Source organism: Nerophis ophidion, linkage group LG02, assembly GCF_033978795.1.
Source record: "Nerophis ophidion isolate RoL-2023_Sa linkage group LG02, RoL_Noph_v1.0, whole genome shotgun sequence".
NCBI classification, from domain to species: Eukaryota; Metazoa; Chordata; class Actinopteri; order Syngnathiformes; family Syngnathidae; genus Nerophis; species Nerophis ophidion.
In genome coordinates, this window is record NC_084612.1 from 77,661,601 (window position 1) to 77,687,707 (window position 26,107).

Sequence of the window (26,107 nt, forward strand, 5' to 3'; positions counted from 1 at the left end):
AATTTCCATTTGATAGTTAATAGTGCTAAGATTATAGACGGTGGTACTTAGTACCTGTTGCATTTACGCCAGATGACTGCTGCTGGGATGAGATCTGAGCATTCCAAAAACGCAAAAATTCAGTTATGTAATATAATGATTAAGTGAAAATCTGGTTGGAGGAAAACATGCAACTTTTCTCTGACTACAATTGAACATTCACCTACCGAAAATCAGGAGCACTGTGGCAAATGTGTGCAAGCTTTTGACCACAAACCTAGTCACTGCTCGCTGACATTCCTCGTTCCTGGCCTGATTGCACTCTTCTCTGCCTTCGGTGAAAGGAGAAGCTAGCGGTTGTGTGTACTGGCCGTCTCAGAGCCACTGAGAATCTGTCTCTCATGCTCATTAAATGAGACTCCATTAATTTCCATTTGATAGTTAATAATGCTAAGATTATAGACGGTGGTACTTAGTACCTGTTGTATTTACGCCAGATGACTGCTGCTGGGATGAGATCGGAGAGGTCCAAAAACGTAAAAATTCAGTTATGTAATATAATGATTAAGTGAAAATCTGGTTGGAGGAAAACATGCAACTTTTCTCTGACTACAATTGAACATTCACCTACCGAAAATCAGGAGCACTGTGGCAAATGGGTGCGAGCTTTTGACCACAAACTTAGTCACTGCTCGCTGACATTCCTCGTTCCTGGCCTGATTGCACTCTTGCCTGCCTTCGGTGAAAGGAGAAGCTAGCGGTTGTGAGTACTGGCCGTCTCGGAGCCACTGAGAATCTGTCTCTCATGCTCATTAAATGAGACTCCATTAATTTCCATTTAATAGTTAATAGTGCTAAGATTATAGACGGTGGTACTTAATACCTGTTGCATTTATGCCAGATGACTGCTGCTGGGATGAGATCGGAGAGGTCCAAAAACGTAAAAATTCAGTTATGTAATATAATGATTAAGTGAAAATCTGGTTGGAGGAAAACATGCAACTTTTCTCTGACTACAATTGAACATTCACCTACCGAAAATCAGGAGCACTGTGGCAAATGGGTGCGAGCTTTTGACCACAAACTTAGTCACTGCTCGCTGACATTCCTCGTTCCTGGCCTGATTGCACTCTTGCCTGCCTTCGGTGAAAGGGGAAGCTAGCGGTTGTGAGTACTGGCCGTCTCGGAGCCACTGAGAATCTGTCTTTCATGCTCATTAAATGAGACTGCATTCATTTCCATTTAATAGTTAATAGCGCTAAGATTATAGACGGTGGTACTTAGTACCTGTTGTATTTACGCCAGATGACTGCTGCTGGGATGAGATCGGAGCATTCCAAAAACGTAAAAATTCAGTTATGTAATATAATGATTAAGTGAAAATCTGGTTGGAGGAAAACATACAACCTTTCTCTGACTACAATTGAACATTCACCTACCGAAAATCAGGAGCACTGTGGCTAATGCGTGCAAGCTTTTGACCACAAACTTAGTCACTGCTCGCTGACATTCCTCGTTCCTGGTCTGATTGCACTCTTCTCTGCCTTCGGTGAAAAGAGAAGCTAGCGGTTGTGAGTACTGGCCGTCTCGGAGCCACTGAAAATCTGTCTCTCATGCTCATTAAATGAGACTGCATTCATTTCCATTTAATAGTTAATAGCGCTAAGATTATAGGCGGTGGTACTTACTGTAGTACCTGTTGTATTTACGCCAGATGACTGCTGCTGGGATGAGATCGGAGAGGTCCAAAAACGCAAAAACTCAGTGATAGTTCTTGTAATAACAACTTGCGATTTTTACAAGTAGAACTGTTGCAATCTTTTTTGTAAAATGTAACCACTTTAACTTTGGATTGTCTTCCCAATCGGGGGCCATGTTGCTGTCTGATTTCACTACTACTACTACTACTACTACTACTACTGACATCATTCCCACCCACTGTAATTGTTAATTAACTAAATTGTTTGACAAAATGGCAAAGGATTCCAAGGAACCGGTTGTAATCAGTTTATCACATGGCAGTTCTTGGTTTCTTGGCGCGACCTTGCAAAGCACTTAAAACAACGACAGCCGATGAGTGTTCCTGTCGTCCCGAGCAGGTGGTGAAGAGGGCGGTAGCGAGCCAGCCCGACATGCCCGAGTCGCTGGAGCGAGCCGAGAAGTTCCGTCAGAAGTACCGACACAAGCTTCAGACCCTGCGCCACCAGCCCTTGTAAGAACTCCGACTGCATGTTGTCTTCATGGACTGTTGTAGTTGTACTTCATCCCCGCTTCTCAATGTCTCCATGCTTTGTGCTGACGAGGTAGTAACAAGGAGCAGGATGAGGATGTTCATAGAAAATATGTCAACTAAATGATACATGCAGTTGTTTGAAAAAGTAAATGGAGTAACATCGTAGTGATAAGTCAAAGACAGATTAATAATGTTAATGTCGACTAAAACTTATTTCATTAGTTAGTTTTTGTTATTTTCAGTTATACTATTAAAGTAATAATAACAAAACATAACAACAATTACAAAAAATAACTCTACCATAGCACAGGGGTAGGGAACCTATGGCTCTAGAGCCAGATGTGGCTCTTTTGATGACTGCATCTGGCTCTCGGATAAATCTGAGCTGACATTGCGTAACACGATAATTAATGAATAATTCCACTTGTAATCACAGTGTTAAAAATAACGTTCAAAATATAAAAAATTCTCATGCATTTTGAATCCATCCATACGTTTTCTACCGCACCTGTTCAAGAAGTTGCGTTAATTGTAAGAAGTTATGTTTTTATTATTGGTTAGTGTGGGGCTTGCCCTCCTGGGGGTTCTTCAGACCACCAAGCACCGACATGAGAGCCTGTTTCAGGGTTACAATATTGTTTTATTTTTCAATAAGTCTCTCAGTTGCTTCCGAGTAATTGTATTTTCCTCTTTCGTTCTCACTCGCGCTCTGGCTCCAGCCCCAACCCCGTCCCTCCTGCTGGCTGCTGCTTATAACAGAGCGACAGGTGATTAGATAACAAAGCAAAGGTGGGCCATCTACGCATCTGTCGCTGATTTTGAGACCGATCCTGGCAACACCCCGCTTCGCTGCAGGCCCGCAGGCCACGCCCCCTCCACAGTTAGCTTCAGAATAACAATGTTATTACAAAGAAAAGGAGACCTATTATACTCTATAAATGTTGGTGTTACTTAAAAATGTACTCATTTAGTTGTTCAGAGTTGACATTTTTTTTATATGGCTCTTTCGGAAATACATTTTAAAATATTTGGATTCTTGGCTCTCTCAGCCAAAAAGGTTCCCGACCCCTGCCATAGCGGATGCCATGTTATTCATTCAACCGTGCCAAATAGGGCATTCCTTTTTTCTCATTTACTTCAGAATAGTGATTAATCAACTCAACTTATTCACCAAATCAGGGGTGCAAGCACTTTTTCAGTAGGTGAGCTACTTATCCAATGACCAAAACGAGGTAATCTTCCTTCGTACAAAACCCAAAACCAGTGATGTTGTCATGTTGTATAAATGGTAAATAAAAAGAGAATACGATGATTTGCAAATCCTTTTCAACTTATATTCAATTGAATAGACTGCAAAGACAAGATAGTTAACATTCGAACTGGAAAACTTTGCTATTTTTTGCAAATATTAGCTCATTTGGAATTTGATGCCAGCAACATGTTTGGAAAAAAGCTGGCACAAGTGGCAAAAAAGAGTGATAAAGTTGAGGAATGCTCATCAAACACTTATTTGGAACATCCCACAGGTGAACAGGCTAATTTGGGAACAGGTGGGTGCCATTATTGGGTATAAAAACAGCTTCCATGAAATGCTCAGTCATTCACAAACAAGGACGGGGCGAGGGTCACCACTTTGTCAACAAATGCCTGAGCAAATTGTTTAAGAACAACATTTCTCAACAAGCTATTGCAAGGGATTTAGGGATTTTACCATCTACAATCCGTAAAATCATCAAAAGGTTCAGAGAGTCTAGAGAAATCACTGCATGTAAGCCATGATATTACGGACCTTACGGATTCCTCAGGCGGTAATGCATCAAAAACCAACATCAGTTAAAAGTTAAAGTACCAATGATTGTCACACACACTAAGTGTGGTGAAATTATTCTCTGCATTTGACCCATTACCCTTGATAACCCCCTGGGAGGGGAGGGGAGCAGTGGGCACCAGCGGTGCCACGCCCGGGAATCGTTTCTGTGTAAAGGATATCACCACATGGGTTCAGGAACACCACATAAAACCACTGTCAGTAACTACAGTTGGTCGCTACGCTACATCTGTAAGCGCAAGTTAAAACTCTACTATGCAAAGCTAAAAGCCACTTATCAACAACACCCATAAACTCTGCTGGCTTCGCTGGGCTCAAACTCATCTAAGATGGACTGATGCAAAGTGGAAAAGTGTTCTTTGGTCTGACGTGTCCATATTTCAAGTTTTTGGAAACTCTGGACGTCGTGTCGTCGGGAACAAAGAGGAAAAGAACCATCCTGATTGATCTAGGCGCAAAGTGTAAAAGCCAGCATGTGTGATAGTATGGGGGTGTATTAGTGGCCAAGGCATGGGTAACTTACACATCTGTGAAGGCACCATTAATGCTGAAAGGTACATACAGCTTTTGGAGCAACATATTTTGCCATCCAAGCAATGTTATAATGAACGCCCCTGCTTATTTCAGCAAGACAATGCCAAGCAATGTGTTACAACAGCGTGGCTTCATAGTACATGAGTGCGGGTACTAGACTGGCCTGCCTGTAGTCCAGACCTGTCTCCCATTGAAAATGTGTGGCGCAATATGAAGCCTAAAATACCACAACAGAGAGCCGGAGGGTTGGAACAACTTAAGCTGTACATCAAGTGAAGTGAAGTGAATTATATTTATATAGCGCTTTTCTCTAGTGACTCAAAGCGCTTTACATAGTGAAACCCAATATCTAAGTTACATTTAAACCAGTGTGGTTGGCACTGGGAGCAGGTGGGTAAAGTGTCTTGCCCAAGGACACAACGGCAGTGACTAGGATGGCGAAAGCGGGAATCAAACCTGCAACCCCCAAGTTGCTGGCACGGCCGCTCTACCAACCAAGCTAGGCCAAGCAAAAATGGGAAAGAATTCCACTTCAAAATTGTGTCCCCTCAGTTCCCAAACCTTTACTGAGTGTTGTTAAAAGGAAAGGCCATGTAACACACTGGTAAAAATGCCCCTCTGACAACTTTTTTGCAGCATGTTGCTGCCATTAAATTCTAACTTAATTATTATTTGCAAAAAAAAAAGTTTCTCAGTGTGAACATGAAATATCTTGTCCTTGCAGTCTATTCAATTGATTATAAGTTGACAAAGATTTCCAAATCATTGTTTTCTGTTTTTTGTTTACAAATTACATGTGACAACTTCACTGCTTTTGAGTTTTGTATATCCTTTATCTTTAATGTTTTTAAACATTTCAAAACACAAGTAAAATCTTGGGTTGAAATTCTATGTGTCTCCTGTATCAGAAAGCAAATATTTTGTGTGTATGTTTTCTCTCCGACTAACGCAGAGTGCTTTTCTCCTCCCCCAGTGCTTACGGATCCCTGACCGTCAGAAGTCTGTTAGACACGCGGGAACACTGTTTAAATGAGTTCAACTTCCCTGACCCCTACTCCAAGGTCTGAGCGCAAGCTGCCCACCACAAATGTTTGCTGTGTTCCAATTGTTCATGGTGTCACCGTCATCCTGTCACACGCTCCTGTCCCATTACACCTCATCCAACACGCCTTTTAGCGTCGGTGCACACTTCACAGCCCGCCGGGTGTGTTTGCAGATCAAGCAGAGGGAGAACGACGGCGCTCTCAAGTTCTACCGGAAAGCCGTGCGGTCTCTGGAGGCTCTGAGCTGGGAGGAGAGGCAGTTTGCGCTGGTCAGGGGCGTCCTGGCCGGGAATGTCTTCGACTGGGGAGCCAAGGCCGTGTCCGAGTGAGTGGACTTCTTCCTCCTGGCTTGTAACAACGCAGGAAGGTAACCCGCCATGCTTTTATGTATCCTTGTCATGTGCAGCGTCCTGGAATCCGACCCCGAGTTTGGTTTTGAGAAAGCCAAAAGGCAACTGGAAGGTATCTGCACGCATACCCATCTAGAAAATGTAGAGATCGGTACTAAATTACCGTATTTTCCGCACTATAAGGCGCACCGGATTATAAGGCGCGCCTTCAATGAATGGCCTATTTTAAAACTTTGTTCATATATAAGGCGCAGCGCATTATAAGGCGCATAGAATAGATGCTACAGTAGAGGCTCGGGTTGTGTTATGCATCCATTAGATCAGGGGTAGGGAACCTATGGCTCTCGAGCCAGATGTGGCTCTTTTGATGACCGCATCTGGCTCTCAGATAAATCTTAGCTGACGTTGCTTAACACTATAAGTCATTAATAATTCCACTGGTAATCACAGTGTTAAAAATAACGTTCAAAATATAAAACATTCTCATGCATTTTAATCCATCCATCCGTTCCTACTAGGAATGCACCGAAATTAAAATTTGTGGCCGAAGCCGAAACCGAATAAAATCTGAGCGCTTGGCCGAAGGCCGAATACCAAATACCGAATAATAAATGCAGTTTTTCACAACTTTTTAATATTGCATGTTTTTCAAATAAATACATTTTTATTGAATATTGACATTTTTTAATATTCCAGTAGCCTTTGCTTTTCAAAAAAAGCACAGTTTTTCATTTATATTAGGCCTTCAAACAAAACATGCATTCCCCCAAAAAAATAAAGTGCATTAAAGTGGATAAACCCACAACAAATGAATTATTGTCCTTTTGGCAAAACTCTGCTTGGCCACAGTAGATATGCTAATAATGTAAACAGAAGGCTCAAGTAAATCTCAATAAGTGTGTGCTTGTAACCTCATACACTTATACAGATAGCCTACACAACAGGCTAATAATGTAAACAGAGGCCCCACTAAATCTCAATAAGTGTGTGCTTGTAACCTCATACACTTATACAGGTACACAACATATCCCAGGCCAGAACAGATTTGTCAATAACAGTACTTCAGCTTCAGAATAAAAAGAAGGAAACTAACTATGTATAAAACAATTTAAATTTAACAATGCACGTTGGTTGATTGCGTCACCGCGTCAAAAAATTGCGTCTTTGCGTCACACGCCACTATTCGGCCTTGCTTTTAACTCATTCCACCGAAGGCCGAATGTGGCTTTTTTTGCCATATTCGGCCGAATATATTCGGTTACCAATTAATCGGTGCATCCCTAGTTCCTACCGCACCTGTTCAAGAAGTCGCATTAATGGTCAAAAGTATTTTATTTAATATTGGTTAGCTTTGTAATAACAATGTTATTAAAAAGAATAGGGACTTATTATGTACTCTAAAAATGTTGGCGTTACTTAAAAATGTACGCATTTAGTTGCAATCAGGGAAAGTCCAAATAAAAGAGGAGGCGTAGAAATCTCGTCAGAGCGTGGGACGACACTGTACAAGAGTACAGGTCTGCGCGTTTCTCCTCATTGAGCTAAATTGAATCCTGTTTCTGTTTAATTCCTTGCTTCTTGTCTGTTTAATAGATGTCTTCAGTGTTTGAACCTGACAGTTGTATTCGGCGTTAAAAATATTACACGGCTCTCACAAAAATACGTTTTAAAATATTTGGCTTTTATGGCTCTCTCAGCCGAAAAGATTCCCAACCCCTGCATTAGATGGAGCTGCGCTAAAGGGAATGTCAACAAAACAGTTGATAGGTCAGTCAAACTTTATTAATAGATTACAAACCAACCTTCTGACAACTCCGTTCACTCCCAAAATGAATAAACAGCTGTTTTATTATTTTCCCCGATTCAATAAACACGTAAAAGCAGTCTGATACTGTTACGGTAAATCAAACGTTAGTGCAATCACAATATAGTAAGCAATAATATCAATCAATCAATGTTTACTTATATAGCCCTAAATCACTAGTGTCTCAAAGGGCTGCACAAATCAAACGTTGAGTTATATCAATAACTCAACGTTGCTCAAACGATAATGTCCCAACACACAAAATAAACATGTAAAGCTCACTTTGTCAAGTTATTCCTCATCCACGAATCTCTCAAATTCTTCTTCTTCAGTGTTGGAATCAAACAGTTGGGCGAATACGGCATCCAACATGCCCGGCTCCGTCTCGTGGAAGTTGTCAATAAAGGAGTCAGTGTCGCTGCTGTTGATGTTAAATTCTCTGGCTGCTGCTCTATTCCCGTCTTCTACTGTGTGACTGATCGCCTTGACTTTAAACTCTGTGTCTTAAGCGTGTCTCTTAATAGGAGCCATTTTCGGTTCTTTACATAAACACACAGAAACGGCATAAATATTGAAACGTTAATAACTTTAAAAAATATAACAGCTGGATCAAAAAGTTTTGCAGCCGTGGAAGAAGTTTGGGGTGGTTTCTACAAGGTGACCTCACAAGTCGGTAAATGTATTTTAGAATAAATTAGAAACCACAGACAACTTGTACAAGTTTGGGGAGACTTTCGACATGTCTATGCTTTTATTTTAAAAGAGCACCCCACTGCTCTTTTTTTCTGCACTACTACTACTGCTAATGCAACAAAGTTTTGTTCTTATCTGTACTGTAAAGTTCAAACTTGAATGACAATAAAAGGAAGTCTAAATCTAAGTCTGTCATAATCCAGTCTTCACTTAATCACTCCCACTGTGCTGTGACAAAACTTGTAACAGCACATATTTATAAGGAATATTAATAATAAAAACACTTGTGGGATAGACATGCTACTAATATGAATATAAACACTGTCAAAGGAATACAAGTAGAAATGTGTTTCCTGTATTTTCCATTTAATGTCCCATATTTTGAAATGCAAATGTGTGATGTACGATCTCGTTGTCTTACACCGAAAAGCACCATCAACTATTTGTTTTTCTCTTTTCAGAAAGACCCTGGCTTGTTGATTCATACGACCAGTGGTTCCGCAGACTTAAGGTCAGTTATTGTCTTCCCCAAACACGCTTGGGGTGTTGCTGCTGGCTTAACACAATCCCGCCTGCTCGTGTCTTACAGGGACGCCCTCACAAGTGCGCCTTGTTTTTCGTAGACAATAGTGGAGTAGACATCATTCTAGGAGTGATGCCCTTTGTCCGGGAGCTTCTTTCTCGGGGCACGGAGGTAAGGGCCAAGAATCCCTATATGTGCACACTACATGGGCAAAATTATTGGGACACGCCTCAATTACCTCGGTGTCCATATTTTCCACTACAGAGGGGCCACTCAGATATTAACACTGAATTAGTCCTTTTTAGGAGTGATTTTAACAGTATTCAATAATTAAATTTAACCTACTTATAGTTTAACTGAAAAAACCTCGTCAAATGATATGAAACTCAATTTTGTTTTTCAAAGCTTTAGGTCAGGCTGATTACAAAAATACAACTATCAAATTGGACGATAAGGCACACTAGATTATAAGGCAGGCCTGGGCAAATATTTTGACTCGGGGGGCCTCATTTTGAGAAAAAAATGTGTCTGGGGGCCGGTATATCTATTTTTAGGAACACTGATACAAAACCTCACAATAATGTCTGATTGAATCCTAAAATCGTTATGGCAGACCGCCTTAAAAAACGTAATGGAATTTTACATTTTTCTATGAACGATAAAATATATATGTCACACCCACTTTTGATCGACATACCATATTTCCTTGAATTGCCGCCGGGTATATAGTATGCGCCTGGCTAGAATTACTGCCGGGTCAAACTCGTTTCGCAAAATAATTAGCGCATGCTTAGCATTACCGCCAGCTCAGGATTAACGCCGGGTCAAACTCGTTTCGCAAAATATTATTTTTATTAGCGCATGTCTACAATTTCCGCCGGGTCAAACTCGTCACGTCACGAGTGACACTTCACCTGTCATCATTTTCAAAATGGAGGAGGCTGATTTCAATCATTTGAAATCGCATAAAGGGAAGAAGATTAAGAGCTATTCAGTAGGATTTAAGGTCCAAGCTATTGAATATGCTAAAAAGAACAGTAAGCAGCTGTGTTTTATTAAAATACCGTAGCTGCGTGTGTCAAATATGAGTCATTAAATGACTCCCGCCTCCTGGTGGTAGAGGGCGCTAGTGATCCTTCTTGCGACTACTCAGCTGCAGAAGAAGTGACAACAAGCAGCAAGAGTGAGCAGCGATCCTTTATGTTTTCCTCTCGCTTGCACTTTTAACATGGAGGATTACATATCTAACATAAAACAGTTTTCTAAACTGGACTTTCAATGGAAGCAGGAGGTAATAAAGGAAGATCTCCATCGAGATAGAGAGACTTTTAAAACTGAAGAAAGATAAGGAAGACTTCTAGAAACAAGTTATCGATGCTTTTGATCAGAAGGAGCTGCGCATGGACTTCATTTATAAGTAAAGGTAAGACCATAATAACGTTTCTTTTAATTAAATGTGCTTTTCATGATGGTATCCTTACATCACACTCATATTTTTAAGCACAGGCTTCAATTTACCGCATGCCTTTGGTAAGTGCCGGAGTGAGAAGAGGTTTTAAAATAATTAGCGCCCCGGCAGCAATTCAAAGAAATACGGTATTTTACAATCAAGTGAAATGAAACAAAAATGCAACAAACCGTGAAATATGAACGCAAAATAAACCCACCTACAATCTGATATCACTAAGCTTTAGAACTTTGTTGTGAAAAGCTCCTTCCACGTCTGTGGAAACGCTCTCCGCCCACACTGCTTGGTGCCTCGTCTGAGCTGCTGTGACGTAGATGACTATAGTAACTAATTAGATCACCATAGTAACAAATTAGATGACCATAGTAACTAATTAGATCACCATAGTAACAAATTAGCTGACCATAGTAACTAATTAGATCACCATAGTAATTAGATGACCATAGTAACTAATTAGATGACCATAGTAACTAATTAGATCACCATAGTAACTAATTAGATCACCATAGTAACTAATTAGATGACCATAGTAACTAATTAGATCACCATAGTAACTAATTAGATCACCATAGTAACAAATTAGATCACCATAGTAACAAATTAGATGACCATAGTAACTAATTAGATGACCATAGTAACTAATTAGATCACTATAGTAACTAATTAGATCACCATAGTAACTAATTAGATCACCATAGTAACTAATTAGATCACCATAGTAACAAATTAGATCACCATAGTAACAAATTAGATCACCATAGTAACTAATTAGATGACCATAGTAACTGATCAGATGACCATAGTAACTTATTAGATGACCATAGTAACTAATTAGATGACCATAGTAACAAATTAGATGACCATAGTAACTAATTAGATCACCATAGTAACAAATTAGATGACCATAGTAACTAATTAGATCACCATAGTAACAAATTAGATGACCATAGTAACTAATTAGATCACCATAGTAACAAATTAGATGACCATAGTAACTAATTAGATGACCATAGTAACTAATTAGATGACCATAGTAACTAATTAGATGACCATAGTAACTAATTAGATGACCATAGTAACTAATTAGATGGCCATAGTAACTAATTAGATGACCATAGTAACAGATTAGATGACCATAGTAACTAATTAGATGACCATAGTAACTAATTAGATGACCATAGTAACTAATTAGATGACCATAGTAACTAATTAGATGTCCATAGTAACTAAGTAGATGACCATAGTAACTAATTAGATGACCATAGCAACTAATTAGATGACAATAGTAACTAAGTAGATGACCATAGTAACTAATTAGATGACCATAGCAACTAGTATATCATCCATAAGCGCAGATTCCAACCATTGAGATACTTTGTATAGTTCAAGACTTATGGCCATTAGAAAACATGAGTCCACATCATAATGGCAGCTACAGTTTCCATCTTAAAGATCTAAAAAAATATTTGGGAATGTCCGGCGTCCCAGATTGAAAAGCTTAACGAGCCGCATGTGGCCGCCTGGCCTTAATTTGCCCAGGTCTGTTATAAGGCTCAAAGTTGATGAGCGGGTCTGTTGGGGTCTATTTTCATACACAAAGTGCACGTGGTCGTATTTTGATTTATTTTCAACATATAAAAGACTTCCTTGTGGTCTACATAAAATGTGACAAACTACAGAACCTACTCAGTGGCCTAGTGTTGAGAGTGTCCGCCCTGAGATGGGTAGGTTGTAAGTTCAAACCCCGGCCGAGTCATACCAAAGACTATAAAAATGGGAGCCATTACCTCCCTGCTTGGTACTCAGCATCGAGAGTTGGAATTGGGGGTTAAATCACCAAAATGATTCCCGGGCGCGGCCACCGCTGCTGCTCACTGCCCCCCTCACCTCCCAGGGGGTGAACGTGTGTGTGTGTGTGTGTGTGTGTGTGTGTGTGTGTGTGTGTGTGTGTGTGTGTGTGTGTCTGTGTGTGCGTGTGCGCGCGCGTGCGACAATCATTGCAACTTGAACTTATGGTGGTTCTTTTGTGAAAATGTTGCATAAGTTATGTTTTACAGATCATCATCAAGCCGCTTTCTGACCGTCTCTTAAGGGTGCGGCATTTTTTGGGCAATCTTATTTACGTGCCTCCACCTTGACAGCGTCTTCTCCCTGCCATCTGTGTTGTACCGGCAGTTTTTGCCGCTTCCATGTTGAGTCTACTGAGAGATAAAAATTTGAACTGTACGCTATTTTGTATTAGAAATGGCAACGGCGGAGTATGAATGTCCCACAACAAGAGGATAGAGAAAAAGGAGCTTATCCACTACAATGGCGGACTCACGCACATTTTCAGGACTTATGCAAATCCCAAATACACTTCAGCAGGCACTAATAGGTAAGAAAAGTTGGTTTTGCATAATATTGCGAAACAAAACCCCAGATATTGTCTCCTTACAAGCAATAATTCCACTTCAAAAATGTGTCTCCTCAGTTCCCAAACCTGCACTGAGTGTTGTTCAAAGGAAAGGCCATGTAACACACTGGTAAAAATGCCTTTTTTGCAATGTGTTGCTGCCATTAAATTCTAAGTTCATGATTATTTGCAAAAAAAAAAGAAGTTTCTCAGTGTGAAGATGAAATATCTTGTCTTTGCAGTCTATTCAATTGAATACAAGTTGAAAAGGATTTGGGGCAGTACAGTGGAACAGGGGTTAGTGCGTCTGCCTCATAATACAAAGGTCCTAAGTAGTCCTGGGTTCAATCCCGGGCTCGGGATCTTTCTGTGTGGAGTTTGCATGTTCTCTCCGTGACTGCGTGGGTTTCCTCCGGGTACTCCGGGTTCCTCCCACCTCCAAAGACACGCACCTGGGGATAGGCCCCTCCCACCTCCAAAGACATGCAGCTGGGGATAGGCCCCTCCCACCTTTAAAGACACGCACCTGGGGATAGGCCCTTTGCACCTCCAAAGACACTCACCTGGGTATAGGCCCCTCCCACCTCCAAAGACATGCACCTGGGGATAGGCCCCTCCCACCCCCAAAGACATGCACCTGGGGATAGGCCCCTCCCACCTCCAAAAACATGCACCTGGGGATAGGCCCCGCCCACCTCCAAAAACATGCACCTGGGGGTTAGCCCCTCCCACCTCCAAAGACATGCAGCTGGGGATAGGCCCCTCCCACCTCCAAAGACATGCACCTGGGGATAGGCCCCTCCCACCCCCAAAGACATGCACCTGGGGATAGGGCCCTCCCACCTCCAAAGACATGCACCTGGGGATAGGCCCCTCCCACCTTCAAAGACATGCACCTGGGAATAGGCCCCTCCCACCTCCAAAAACATGCACCTGGGGATAGGCCCCTCCCACCTCCAAAGACATGCACCTGGGGATAGGCCCCTCCCACCTCCAAAGACATGCACCTGGGGATAGGCCCCTCCCACCTCCAAAGACATGCACCTGGGGATAGGCCCCTCTCACCCCCAAAGACATGCACCTGGGAATAGGCCCCTCCCACCTCCAAAGATGTGCACCTGGTGGATAGGCCCCTCCCACCTCCAAAGACATGCACATGAGGATAGTATAAGTGAAAATTCAGCGCTTCTTCTGTTTATTTGGTATTGTCATTACTGCCACAAGTGGTGGAAAAGTGTATTACAACTGAGTGCTGGGGCGCTCATGAAGAAACACTGAATTTCCAAGTTTGTAGGAAGCATGGTTGTTGTGGAAGAGCCTCATCCAGCCTGCAGTGATCTCTGACATCTAGTAGAAGTTCTTCCCGGAGGAAACAGGCCGAATTGATAGCAGATTTTTAGGAATGGTTCATTCCTGGAGGTGTTCCAGCACAATTTGTCTAAGCTTTAGTATTTATTTTTTTATAAAAACACACATTTTATTCAACTGAAGTGTTGACCGAATCAGACCTCCGGTTCCTCTCTCCAGGTGGTCCTGGCCAGCAATTCGGGTCCGGCTCTAAACGACGTGACAAACGGAGAACTGCAGATTCTGACGGAGAAGATTGCCGCCATGGATTCAGTCATCCAGTGAGCGAGTCTCCCCTCCATCTTGGCCGTTCTTTATCATCATCTTCCTACTTTTGTCCTGCAGGGCGGGGCTGCGGGAGGACCGGTTGACTTTGATCCCCAGCGGTTCCAGTTCTCCCTGCTTGGACCTGAGGTGGGTCATCATTCGGAAGTTGATCCCCGTGTTTGTCCAGACTCCCAACCCCCTGCTCCATTGTCTTTGCCCCGGGCCGTGCGTAGCCGTCTGGACAAAGTCCTGGCCGTGGTGGCGCGGGAGCGGAACACGGACCTTGTGATCATCGAGGGCATGGGCCGAGCCATCCACACCAACTACTACGCCACGCTCAGCTGCGAGAGCCTCAAGATGGCCGTCATCAAGAACTCCTGGCTGGCCGACCGCCTGGGAGGGAAGCTGTTCAGCGTGGTCTTCAAATACGAGGTGCCGGCGGGGAAAGACTGTCCGCCGCAGGCCGCGGCGCCGACGTCACCGCCAGCTCACCGGGACTGAAGGCGTGGCGAGGCCGGCGTTCTGAATGTAAGGACATGAGTGGATGTTTTTAAAGCAATCAATCAAGCACAGGGACCTATTTCTTGGACTTCACCGCACACGCTGCTGTGATCCCAACCTCACCGAGAACGTGCACTTCTCTGGACGGCCACTTGGTGTCAGTCTGCATCCTGGAAGATTGTTGGCAAGTTCACCAAAGTGTGAATGCAGCATCTTCCTTTCAGAGCCAGAGAGGGACTGGGAGCCCCTTTGCCCACTAAAATGGTAAGTCAGCATTATTCCATGAAAAGTCTTCATTACGAGGTGAAAAGTCTTCACTGTGAGATAAAAAGTCAATTATGAGATAAAAAAAAAAGTCATCACTGTGAAATAAAGTCTGAATTGTTAGATTAAAATGTCTGAATTATCCGATAATAAAAGATCGAAGTTATGAGATAAAGTAATAATTATGAAATCCATCCATCTTCTTCTGCTTAACCGAGGTGGGGTCGCGGGGGCAGCAGCCTAAGCAGGGAATCCCAGACTTCCCTGCTTAGGCTGTTCCCGACCCACTTGGTCCAGCTCCCCCCGGGCGTTCCCAGGCCAGCCGGGAGACATAGTCTTCCCAATGTCTCCTGGGTCTTCCCCTTGGTCTCCTACCGTAAAAAGTCTAATTAAGTAAATAAAAAATTGAGAAATTATGAGATAAAGCAGGGGTAGGGAACCTATGGCTCGGGAGCCAGATGTGGCTCTTTTGATGACAGCATCTGGCTCTCGGATAAATCTGAGCTGACATTGTGTAACACGATAAGTAATGAATAATTCCACTTACAATCACAGTGTTAAAAATAATTTTCTAAATATAAAACATTCTCATGCATTTTTAATCCATCCATCCGTTTTCTACCGCACCTGTTCAAAAAGTTGCGTTAATGGTAAGAAGTTATTATTGGTTAGTGTGGGGCTTGTCCTCCTGGGGGTTCTTCAGACCACCAAGTACCGACATGAGAGCCTGTTTCAGGGTTACAATATATATATTTTTTTCAATAAGTCTCTCAGTTGCTTTCCAGCAATTTTCTTTTTCTCTTTCGTTCTCGCTCGCGCTCTGGCTCCAGCCCCAACCCCGTCTCTCCTCCTGGCTGCTGCTTATAACAGAGCGACAGGTGATTAGGTAGCAAGGCTCAGGTGGGCCATTTACGCACCTGTTGCTTATTCAGAGGCCGGTCCTGGCACACCCCAGCTCGCTGCAGGCCGGCAGGCCACGCCCCCTCCACAGTTAGCTTCAGAATAACAATGTTATTACAAAGAATAAGAGACCTATTATACTCTAGAAATGTTGGTCTTACTTAAAAATGCACGTGTTTATTTGTGTTCAGTGTTAAAAAAAATATATGGCTCTTACGGAAATACATTTTAAAATATTTGGCCTTGTGGCTCCCTCAGCCAAAAAGGTTCCCGACCCCTGAGATAAAGGGTCCCAGTGTGCCATTACTCTCTCATAATTTCCACTTTCTATTTAAATATTTCGACCTTTTATCTCATAATTTCAACTGTCTTATCTCATAATTAACTTTGTATCTCATAACTCTGACTTAACCTATAATTTTGACATTGTATATCATAATTTCTACTTTATGTCACAATATCGACTTTCTATCCCATAATTATGACTTTTTATCTCATAGTATAACATTTCTTATCTCAAAATGTACTTTTAATCTCATAATTCTGACGTTATATCTCATAGTTATGATTTGAATCATGTTGATGAGATTAAAGGTCATAATTTTGAGATAAAACATCCGAATTATTAGATTAAAGTATCTGTATTATGAGATAAAAGTCGAAAATATGAATTAGTTATAATTATGAGTAATATTTAAATACAAAAATTAAAATTATGAGAAAAAAGTCACTGTGTACCAATACAACTATGTCATCATTTAGACTTTTTATTTAATTATTTAGACTTTTTATCTCATGATTTCAACTTTCTTATCGCATAATTAACTTTATCTCCTAATTCAGACTATTATCTTATAATTATGACTTTTTACTCAACATTATGACATTTTCTCTCACAATTGCAACTTTTTATCGATGAGGTGGCGACTTGTCCGGGGTGTACCCCGCCTTCCGCCCGATTGTAGCTGAGATAAGCGCCAGTGCCCCCCGCGAACACCGAAATGGAATAAGCGGTAGAAAATGGATGGATGGATGGATCACACAAATAGGACTTTTTAGCTCATAAGAATGACTTGTTTTATCTCATAATATCAACTTTCTTATCTCATAATTTCAACTTTCGGAACTCATAATAAACTAATTATGTTTTATCTTAAAATTTCTGCTTTCTTATGTCACAATTTCGACTTTCTATCTCATAATTTCGCCTTTTTATCCCATAATTGTGACTTTATCTTACAATTTTGACTTTTTATCCCATAATTGTGACTTTATCTTACAATTTTGACTTTCTATCACATAATTTCAACTTTCTTATCTCACAATTGACTTTTTATCTCATAATTCTGACGTTCTATCTCTTTATTATGACTTAAATCATATTTATGTGATAAAAGTTATGTCACAATTTTGACTTTTTATCTTATAATTATGACTATAATAGAGAGGTATCCGATATTATCGGCCAATAAATGCTTTAAAATGCAATATCGGAAATTATCGGTTTCAAAAAGTAAAATGAATGACTTTTTAAAACGCCGCTGTGTACACGGACGTAGGGAGAAGTACAGAGCGCCAATAAACCTTAAAGCCACTGCCTCTGCATGCCGGCCCAGTCACATAATATCTACGGCTTTTCACACACACAAGTGAATGCCATGCATACTTGGTCAACAGCCATACAGGTCACACTGAGGGTGGCCGTATAAACATCTTTAACACTGTTACAATCATGCGCCACACTGTGAACCCACAGCAAACAAGAATGACAAACACATTTCGGGAGAACATCCGCACCGTAACACAACATAAACACAACACAACAAACACCCAGAACCCCTTGCAGCACTAACTCTTCCGGGACGCTACAATATACACCCCTTGCTACCAAACCCCAACCCCGCCCACTTCAACCTCTTCACGCTCCCCGGGAGAGCATGTCCCAAATTCCAAGCTGCTGTTTTGAGGCATGTTAAAAAGAAGAATGCACTTTGTGACTTCAATAATAAATATGGCAGCGCCATGTTGGCATTTTTTTACATAAATTGAGTTGATTTATTTTGGAAAACTTTGTTCCATTGTTTAATGTATCCAGCGAGGCATCACAACAAAATTAGGCATAATAATGTGTTCATTCCACCACTGTATATATCGTTATCAGTTGATATCGGAATTGGTAATTAAGATTCGGACAATATCGGAATATCGGCAAAAAAGCCATTATCGGACATCTCTACTTTAATATCATAATTACGGCTTTTTATCTCATAATTTTGACTTTAACTCCGAACTTTGATTTTTTATTTCATCATTTCTATTTTTTTAATCTCCTAATTATGACTTTTCATCTCATAATATCAAATGTCTTATCTCAGAATGTACTTTTAGTCTCATAATTCTGGCGTTTTATCTCTTATGACTTAAATCATATTTGAGATAATAATTATCTCACACTTTGGAGTTTTTAATCTTATAATGATGACTCTAATATCATAATTTTTAATCTTCGTTAATTTTCAAACTTTAATCTCGTTATATGCAAATATAATTACAACAAAGTATATTCTACTTTATTCTATAATTAAAAGTTTTTATCTCATAACTTTTTTTTAATCTCATAATTTCATTTTTTATCTCATAATTTCGATTTTTGGACTCCTTCCTAATTTTGATGTATTTTATCTCGCAATTTTGATTTTTTTTTTTAATCTCATAATTGACTTTTTATCTCATAATTCTGACAAATATCTCAAAATTATGACTTTTTATCTCATAATTTCAACTTCCTTATCTCAAAATTGACTTTGTATCTCCTAATAAGACTTCCCATTGGGTTATTTGTATAGTGGTGGAAAGGGGCTTCCATAATTTCATGAACATCCATCCATCCATTTCTACCGCTTGTCCCGTACCATCAGATTGAAAGACCATTTGTCATTCCTGTGAAGGCTCCAGTGTTTCAATGAAGTGTCGAGTCCTGGCAGTGTTCACCAGTCAGGCTGCTGCAGGATGCACGCCCGTCCACTAGGTGGCAGTGTTCTTCTGTGAAGGCTGCTGCAGGATGCACGCCCGTCCACTAGGTGGCAGTGTTCTTCTGTGAAGGCTGCTGCAGGATGCACGCCCGTCCACTAGGTGGCAGTGTCTCAGACTCTAAGCTGTGATTTGGTTCTCAGGTGAGACATAGAAGGCTCCATTTCTAGTATCTCAGCACCTTTACTGTTTTAATAGAAAACACATTTGTCACCTTATTGTGTTTTCTGTGAAAGAAGACTGCATTTGATTCATTCTGTTGTGTCCGTTTGTGTGCGAGTAGAAAACAACGGCCGTTAAAGATGGACTTCCCGGTACGAGGAGTTCAATGCCGTGGGTTTGTTCTTCAACTTTAACTCCTCAGATACATTTATTGAACCATAAACACTCAACATTTACATGAATACATCCACAGCTTGTTAGGTGGGCAGGGGCGGGGTTAAGGGGGGGTGGAGTATATTTATAGCTAGAATTCACTGAAATTCAAGTATTTCTTTTCTATATATATATATATATATATAGACGAGTACACAGTAATGAAAAAGTAGTTGTTCTATGAACTGTACTGTACTTGCTATAACAATTAATTTAAAAGTGTATAAAAATTAAGTGTAAATAAATCTGTGCAGAAAAATTCGGTGTTCAAAAATTAAGTGTAAAAAAATCACGGCAAAAAAATCAGTGATTAAAAATTAAATGTTACAAATTCCGGGCAGAAAAATGTGTATATAAATTAAGTGTAAAAAAAAAAAGTCAATGCAGAAAAATTAAGTGTAAAAAAAATGTATTGCAGAAAAAATCTGTATAAAAATTAAGTGTAAAAAATTCCGTACAGAAAAATTTTGTGTCAAAAAAATTCAGTGCAGAATTCTTTGTTGCTTCAAAACTCAAGACCCATCCATCCATTTCCTACCGCTTATTCCCTTTGGTGTCAAGGAGGGCGCTGGTGCCTATCTCAGCTACAATCGGGCGGAATGTGGTGTACACCCTGGACAAGTCGCCACCTCATCGCAGAACTCAAGACCCACTTTCTTTAAATAAAGACCGAAGCACTTCATTGGCTGCTTCTTAGACACGATCGATGGCTTCAGTCATTTAGTGTGTAAAAATACAGTGTAAAATAATCAGTGTAAAAGAATTCAATGCAGCAAATTTCAGTGAAAAAAAATCAATTCAGAAAAAGTCATCGAATAAAAATTAGGTGTAAAAAAATAAATGCAGAAAAATTCAGTATATAAAAATTAAGTGTAAAAAAAATCAGTGTATAAAAATTAAGTGGAAATAAATCCATGCAGACAAATTCAATGTTTAAAAATTAAGTGTAAAAAAAATTCAGTGCAGAAAAATTAAGTGTAAAAAATCAGTGTTTAAAAATTAAGTGTAAAAAAAAATCAATACAGAAAAATTCAGTGTACATAAATTAAGTGTAAAAAAAAATCAGTGCAGAAACAATCTGTATAAAATTAAGAGTAAAAAAAATCTGTAAAAAAAAATTTCATCCAGAAAAATTTTGTGTAAAAAAAATTCAGTGCGGAATTTTTTGTTGCTTCCAAACTCCAGACCCACTTTGTGTAAATTAAGACTGAAGCAGCTCATTGGCTGATCCTGAGACACGATCGATTGCTTCAGTCTTAATTTACCGGGAGTGAGTCTTGAGTTTTGAAGCAACAAAAAATTCTGTATTTGAACAAATATTAACACACATTTTGCTGACAAATAGTTCAATGAAATAGTCATCAGACTTTAATGTAATAAAATGCAGCTCTAAAGACACAAAGTGACCTCCATATTCAACCAGCATCCTCGTACTTCTATTTACGTTGGCGTCTGCAGATTGATTCCAAACTAAGATGCTTGAGTGATTCTTCCCCAAATGTGTCTCCTTTCATGCAGCAACACAAACATGCGATGACGCCGTGATGTTTCCAGCGTGTTGCTGCTGACAGTCAACACAGAACTCCACGTCTGCGTGCATTTCAATTTGCAAAAATGGAAAGCCAAGAGTCTAACAATCAGCCGGCACAGGACAAGTAAAACCGCATGAACACACAATCACAAAGCATTTTTGCACGTGACACAAAGAGGGTTTCTCCCAGCTTAAAGCTGCTATCTTCATCCAGCAGGCTGGCCTTGATTTCCTCATGGCCCGCATTCTCCTGCTGGAACCAAATGAGCACAAATCTCCTTGACTGGTTTCAATAGCGCTTACAGATGTTTCTTTCAGTTGGACACGCATCTGACAGCCATTAGAAATGTCAAACAATTCCCCGTGTGAGTTGGTGCACATGCTGCATGTTCTCAGGAAAGATGGCGGTCACACTGCTCGCAATGGATCTGTGGTCAGAAACTGTACTTACAGTAACTGTCACAGACAAGCAAAATGATCTAAAAAGGTTGGACTTTTGAAAAAAAAAAACTATTTTAGATTCAATTTTAGTACACTCAGGACTGGGATAACACAGGGGTCGGCAAACCTAATTGTTGAAAGAGCCATTTTGGAGCAAAAATTCAAAAATATCATCTGTCTGGAGCCGAAAAAAATGAAAAGCCGTATATAAGTGTTATAATGAAGACAACACATAATGTAAGTGTCTATATTAGCTATATTAGCCTACTATCAAAATGACTTTAAAAGTCTTATATAAGTGTTGTAATGAAGGCAACACATGATGTAAGTGTCTATATTAGCTATATTAGCCTACTATCAAAATGACTTTAAAAGTCTTATATAAGTGTTATAATGAAGACAACACATGATGTAAGTGTCTATATTAGCTATATTAGCCTACTATCAAAATGACTTTAAAAGTCTTATATAAGCGTTATAATGAAGACAAGACATGATTTAAGTGTGTATTTTAGATCCAAATGACAATATGTCGCAGGCTGAGGCAAATCTTCAATGACAGAAATGTTGAAATATAATATTTACTTTACACATTTTTACAACTTTAGAAAACATTAGTAAATCAGAGGCTACTCAGAAGCTGAGATAACTCCTGGAAATGAAAGGCTTTTAATGGCCAAAAGTAAAAATGTGTGTGTGTGTGTCCAAGTTAAGGCTGTCTTCTTTTAATAGATTTATTACAATCTTTGGCAAACGAGGTAATATTTGCTGTGGTCTGGAACAACATGGCACACTAACAACTATGTGAAATGCAGCCAATATTACATACAGACAACATGTCATGAGACATGCAAAACTAAATTATATACAAAGAGGATAAAAGTAAAGGATATTAATTGAGCTCAAATGTAGCTACAAATGAGTCATAATGATGCAATGTGTACATACAGCTAGCCCAAATAGCATGTTAGCATGGATTAGCTTGCAGTCATGCTCTGACCAAATATGTCTGATTAGCACTCCAACAAGTCAATAACATCAACAAAGCTCACCTTTGTGCATTCACACACAGTATAAAACTCTTTCTGGACACAACATGTAAACAAACTGGTGTGTCAAAGTCCACACTATGGTGAGTTCAAGATGAGTAGGACAAAAGGATGTTCACCAAATAATGTCATCAGTGAAGCAAACAGAAACATTTTCAACAGTGGTACTTCTAACAATTGGGAACAATTGTGTCAAGTAAAATAGAATAAATATGTACCGTAGTAGAAATATAACATGTATGTATAAATGTGTGTGTGTGTGTGTGTGTATATATATATATATATATATATATATATATATATATATATATATATATATATATATATGTATGTATGTATGTATGTATATATATATATATATATATATATATATATATATATATATATATATATATATATATATATATATATATATATATATATATATATATATATATATATATATATATATATATATATATATATATATATATATATATATATATATATATATATGTATATATATATATGTATGTATATATATATATGTATGTATATGTAGGGTTCCTGAGGGTGCATGGGAGTTTGCCCGACCAGTCTACATGTGCTTTGTGGACTTGGAGAAGTCATTCGACCGTGTCCTGTGGGGAGTGCTCAGAGAGTATGGGGTATCAGACTGTCTGATTGTGGCGGTCCACTCCCTGTATGATCAGTGTCAGAGCTTGGTCCGCATTGCTGGTAGTAAGTCGGACACGTTTCCAGTGAGGGTTGGACTCCGCCAAGGCTGTCCTTTGTCACCGATTCTGTTCATAACTTTTATGGACAGAATCTCTAGGCGCAGTCAAGGCGTTGAGGGGTTCCGGTTTGGTGGCCGCGGGATTGGGTCTCTGCTTTTTGCAGATGATGTGGTCCTGATGGCTTCATCTGACCGGGATCTTCAGCTCTCACTGGATCGGTTCGCAGCCGAGTGTGAAGCGATCGGAATGAGAATCAGCACCTCCAAGTCCGAGTCCATGGTTCTCGCCCGGAAAAGGGTGGAGTGTCATCTCCGGGTTGGGGAGGAGACCCTGCCCCAAGTGGAGGAGTTCATGTACCTAGGAGTCTTGTTCACGAGTGGGAGAAGAGTGGTTGGCGAGATGGACAGGCGGATCGGTGCGGCGTCTTCAGTAATGCGGACGTTGTACCGATCCGTTGTGGTGAAGAAGGAGCTGAGCCGGAAGGCAAAGCTCTCAATTTACCGCTCGATCTACGTTCCCATCCTCACCTATGGTCATGAGCTTTGGGTCATGACCGAAAGGATAAGATCACGGGTACAAGCGGCCCAAATGAGTTTCCTTCGCCGGGTGGCGGGTCTCTCCCTTAGAGATAGGGTGAGAAGCTCTGTCATCCGGGAGGAACTCAAAGTAAAGCCGCTGCTCCTCCACATCGAGAGGAGCCAGATGAGGTGGTTCGGGCATCTGGTCAGGATGCCACCCGAACGCCTCCCTAGGGAGGTGTTTAGGGCACGTCCAGCCGGTAGGAGGCCACGGGGAAGACCCAGGACACGTTGGGAAGACTATGTCTCCCGGCTGGCCTGGGAACGCCTCGGGATCCCCCGGGAAGAGCTAGACGAAGTGGCTGGGGAAAGGGAAGTCTGGGTTTCCCTGCTTAGGCTGCTGCCCCCGTGACCCGACCTCGGATAAGCGGAAGATGATGGATGGATGGATGGATGTGTATGTGTGGGAAATCATCAGGAGATGATTGAGGGAACCCCTCATGAAACTGTTTACATATTGTGCTCTACCACGATATCGAGCACTATTGTCTGGATAATCCAATTAAGACATATATATATGTATGTACAGTATATTATATATACTTATACATTGTACTATGTTTGTATCATATATACAATATTACAGTATATGTAACAGCTGTAGCATAAAACTGAGTAGATCCAGCAGAAAAGAGACATTATTAACAAAGAAAAGTAGCTAACATAACACTTTTTTAGCCTTTTAAAATAATATATGCACATGTGTCATGGCCAAATGTGTAAATTAGACGATGACATCCAAATGTAACAAAGGACGTGACCCGTGAAACGGACAAGCGGTAGAAAAAAGGATGGACGAATGAATGGATGCTTGAGGATCATCCCTGTGACGTCACTCCTCCGCCACTAGAGGGCGCGCTTGGCCGCATCCAGTATGAGTCGCGCCACATATTCTTCATTATTATCTTCATTATTACGTTTAAAGTCTGTTTTAACAAGCATTTGCCGCCATGTTGTCACTATTAGCTTTAAAGTCTGCTTTTACACGCATTTAGCTGCTACTACAGATCAAGTTTGTGCACTTTGAGCAAAATTTTTTTTATTTTCCAAATACAAACGCGGGCGTCATTTTGGCGTATAGCAGCCGCTTTAACCGCGTGACGTCATCAATAGGAACCAGTCGATGTCGATGTCTCCCCCCCACCCACACCTCGTCAAGTCGCCGACCCCCTCGCGGCCCTGGCGTGGACGCGCTCCTCCCGGGGACGCGCGCCGCTCGGAGCGGGCCAGCCTCTCTCACCTCATAAGAAGCCGCACAGTGTCGACGCTCGGGCGGAGAGAAGAGGCGCTGCTGCCCGGGACAACACACCTGCTGCCCGGAACATCTCACCCACTGCCCGGGACAACACACCTGCTGCCCGGAACATCGCACCTGCTGCCCGGAACATCGCACCTGCTGCCCGGCACAACACACCTGCTGCCCGGGACAACGCACCTGCTGCCCGGGACATTGCACCTGCTGCCCGGAACATCTCACCTGCTGCCCGGAACGTCGCACCCGCTGCCCGTAACATCGCACCCGCTGCCCGGAACATCGCACCCGCTGCCCGTAACATCGCACCCGCTGCCCGGAACATCGCACCCGCTACCCGGGACAACACACCCGCTGCCCGGGACAACACACCCGCTGCCCGGAACATCTCACCTGCTGCCCGGAACGTCGCACCCGCTGCCCGTAACATCTCACCTGCTGCCCAGAACATCTCACCTGCGTGCGACTCCGAGATAACTGCAAAGGTAAGAGATGCTTCTTGCCTTTGTACCTTTCTTCCACGGGATCATCTCTTTTAAAGTGTTTTTGTTTTTAATGCATTTCTCAAATCATGAAAATTGGTGTTTTTATTCTGTGCACCTTGTCTTTATTGCATCTTTCTGAGTCTTTTATAGAAAACAAGCTTATGATGAGTTATAGTTGTAAGTCATTCACCTTTTCTTATTAACTCTCTAAACCAGTCCCAATTCTTTGTGCTGCAAAAAAATGTGGTCATTAATGTTTAATTACTAACGTTTTATGTTATTAGCTTCTAATTAATGTGTTAATAATAATAATATCCATACATCCATCTTCTTCTGCTTATCCGAGGTCAGGTCGCGGTGGCAGCAGCCTAATATAATAATAATAATAATAATGACATTTGTAATGCACTTTTCATTGGTTAAAATCTCAAAGTGCTGCAAAGTATTAAAAAACAGGTAAACAAATACAAATAAACATTAGAGCATATAATAAAACATTAAAATAGAAATAAAAACTAATA

General features: G+C 40.9%; 2 protein-coding genes across 7 annotated transcripts in view; both read left to right on the forward strand.

Moving 5' to 3' along the window:
* The window catches only part of pank4 (pantothenate kinase 4 (inactive)), a 35,544-nt gene extending 16,135 nt beyond the window's left edge, over positions 1–19,409 (forward strand). For 2 of the 4 annotated variants that reach the window (XM_061892095.1, XM_061892110.1), the window contains 9 exons: positions 2,079–2,191; positions 5,548–5,635; positions 5,791–5,942; positions 6,024–6,079; positions 8,926–8,975; positions 9,054–9,158; positions 14,378–14,478; positions 14,543–14,611; positions 14,698–19,409. In XM_061892095.1, coding sequence (XP_061748079.1) covers positions 2,079–2,191; positions 5,548–5,635; positions 5,791–5,942; positions 6,024–6,079; positions 8,926–8,975; positions 9,054–9,158; positions 14,378–14,478; positions 14,543–14,611; positions 14,698–14,965 — 1,002 coding nt within the window. In that variant the 3' untranslated portion in view covers positions 14,966–19,409. The remainder of the gene's footprint in view (positions 1–2,078; positions 2,192–5,547; positions 5,636–5,790; positions 5,943–6,023; positions 6,080–8,925; positions 8,976–9,053; positions 9,159–14,377; positions 14,479–14,542; positions 14,612–14,697) is intronic. The other 2 variants (XR_009805025.1, XR_009805024.1) reach the window with 2 other exon arrangements.
* A 6,043-nt stretch (positions 19,410–25,452) lies between these two features.
* Positions 25,453–26,107, forward strand: part of draxina (dorsal inhibitory axon guidance protein a) — a 31,151-nt gene continuing 30,496 nt past the window's right edge. For all 3 annotated transcript variants that reach the window (XM_061874933.1, XM_061874914.1, XM_061874923.1), the window contains exon 1: positions 25,453–25,586. The gene's annotated coding sequence lies outside the window, so the exon portion shown is untranslated. The remainder of the gene's footprint in view (positions 25,587–26,107) is intronic.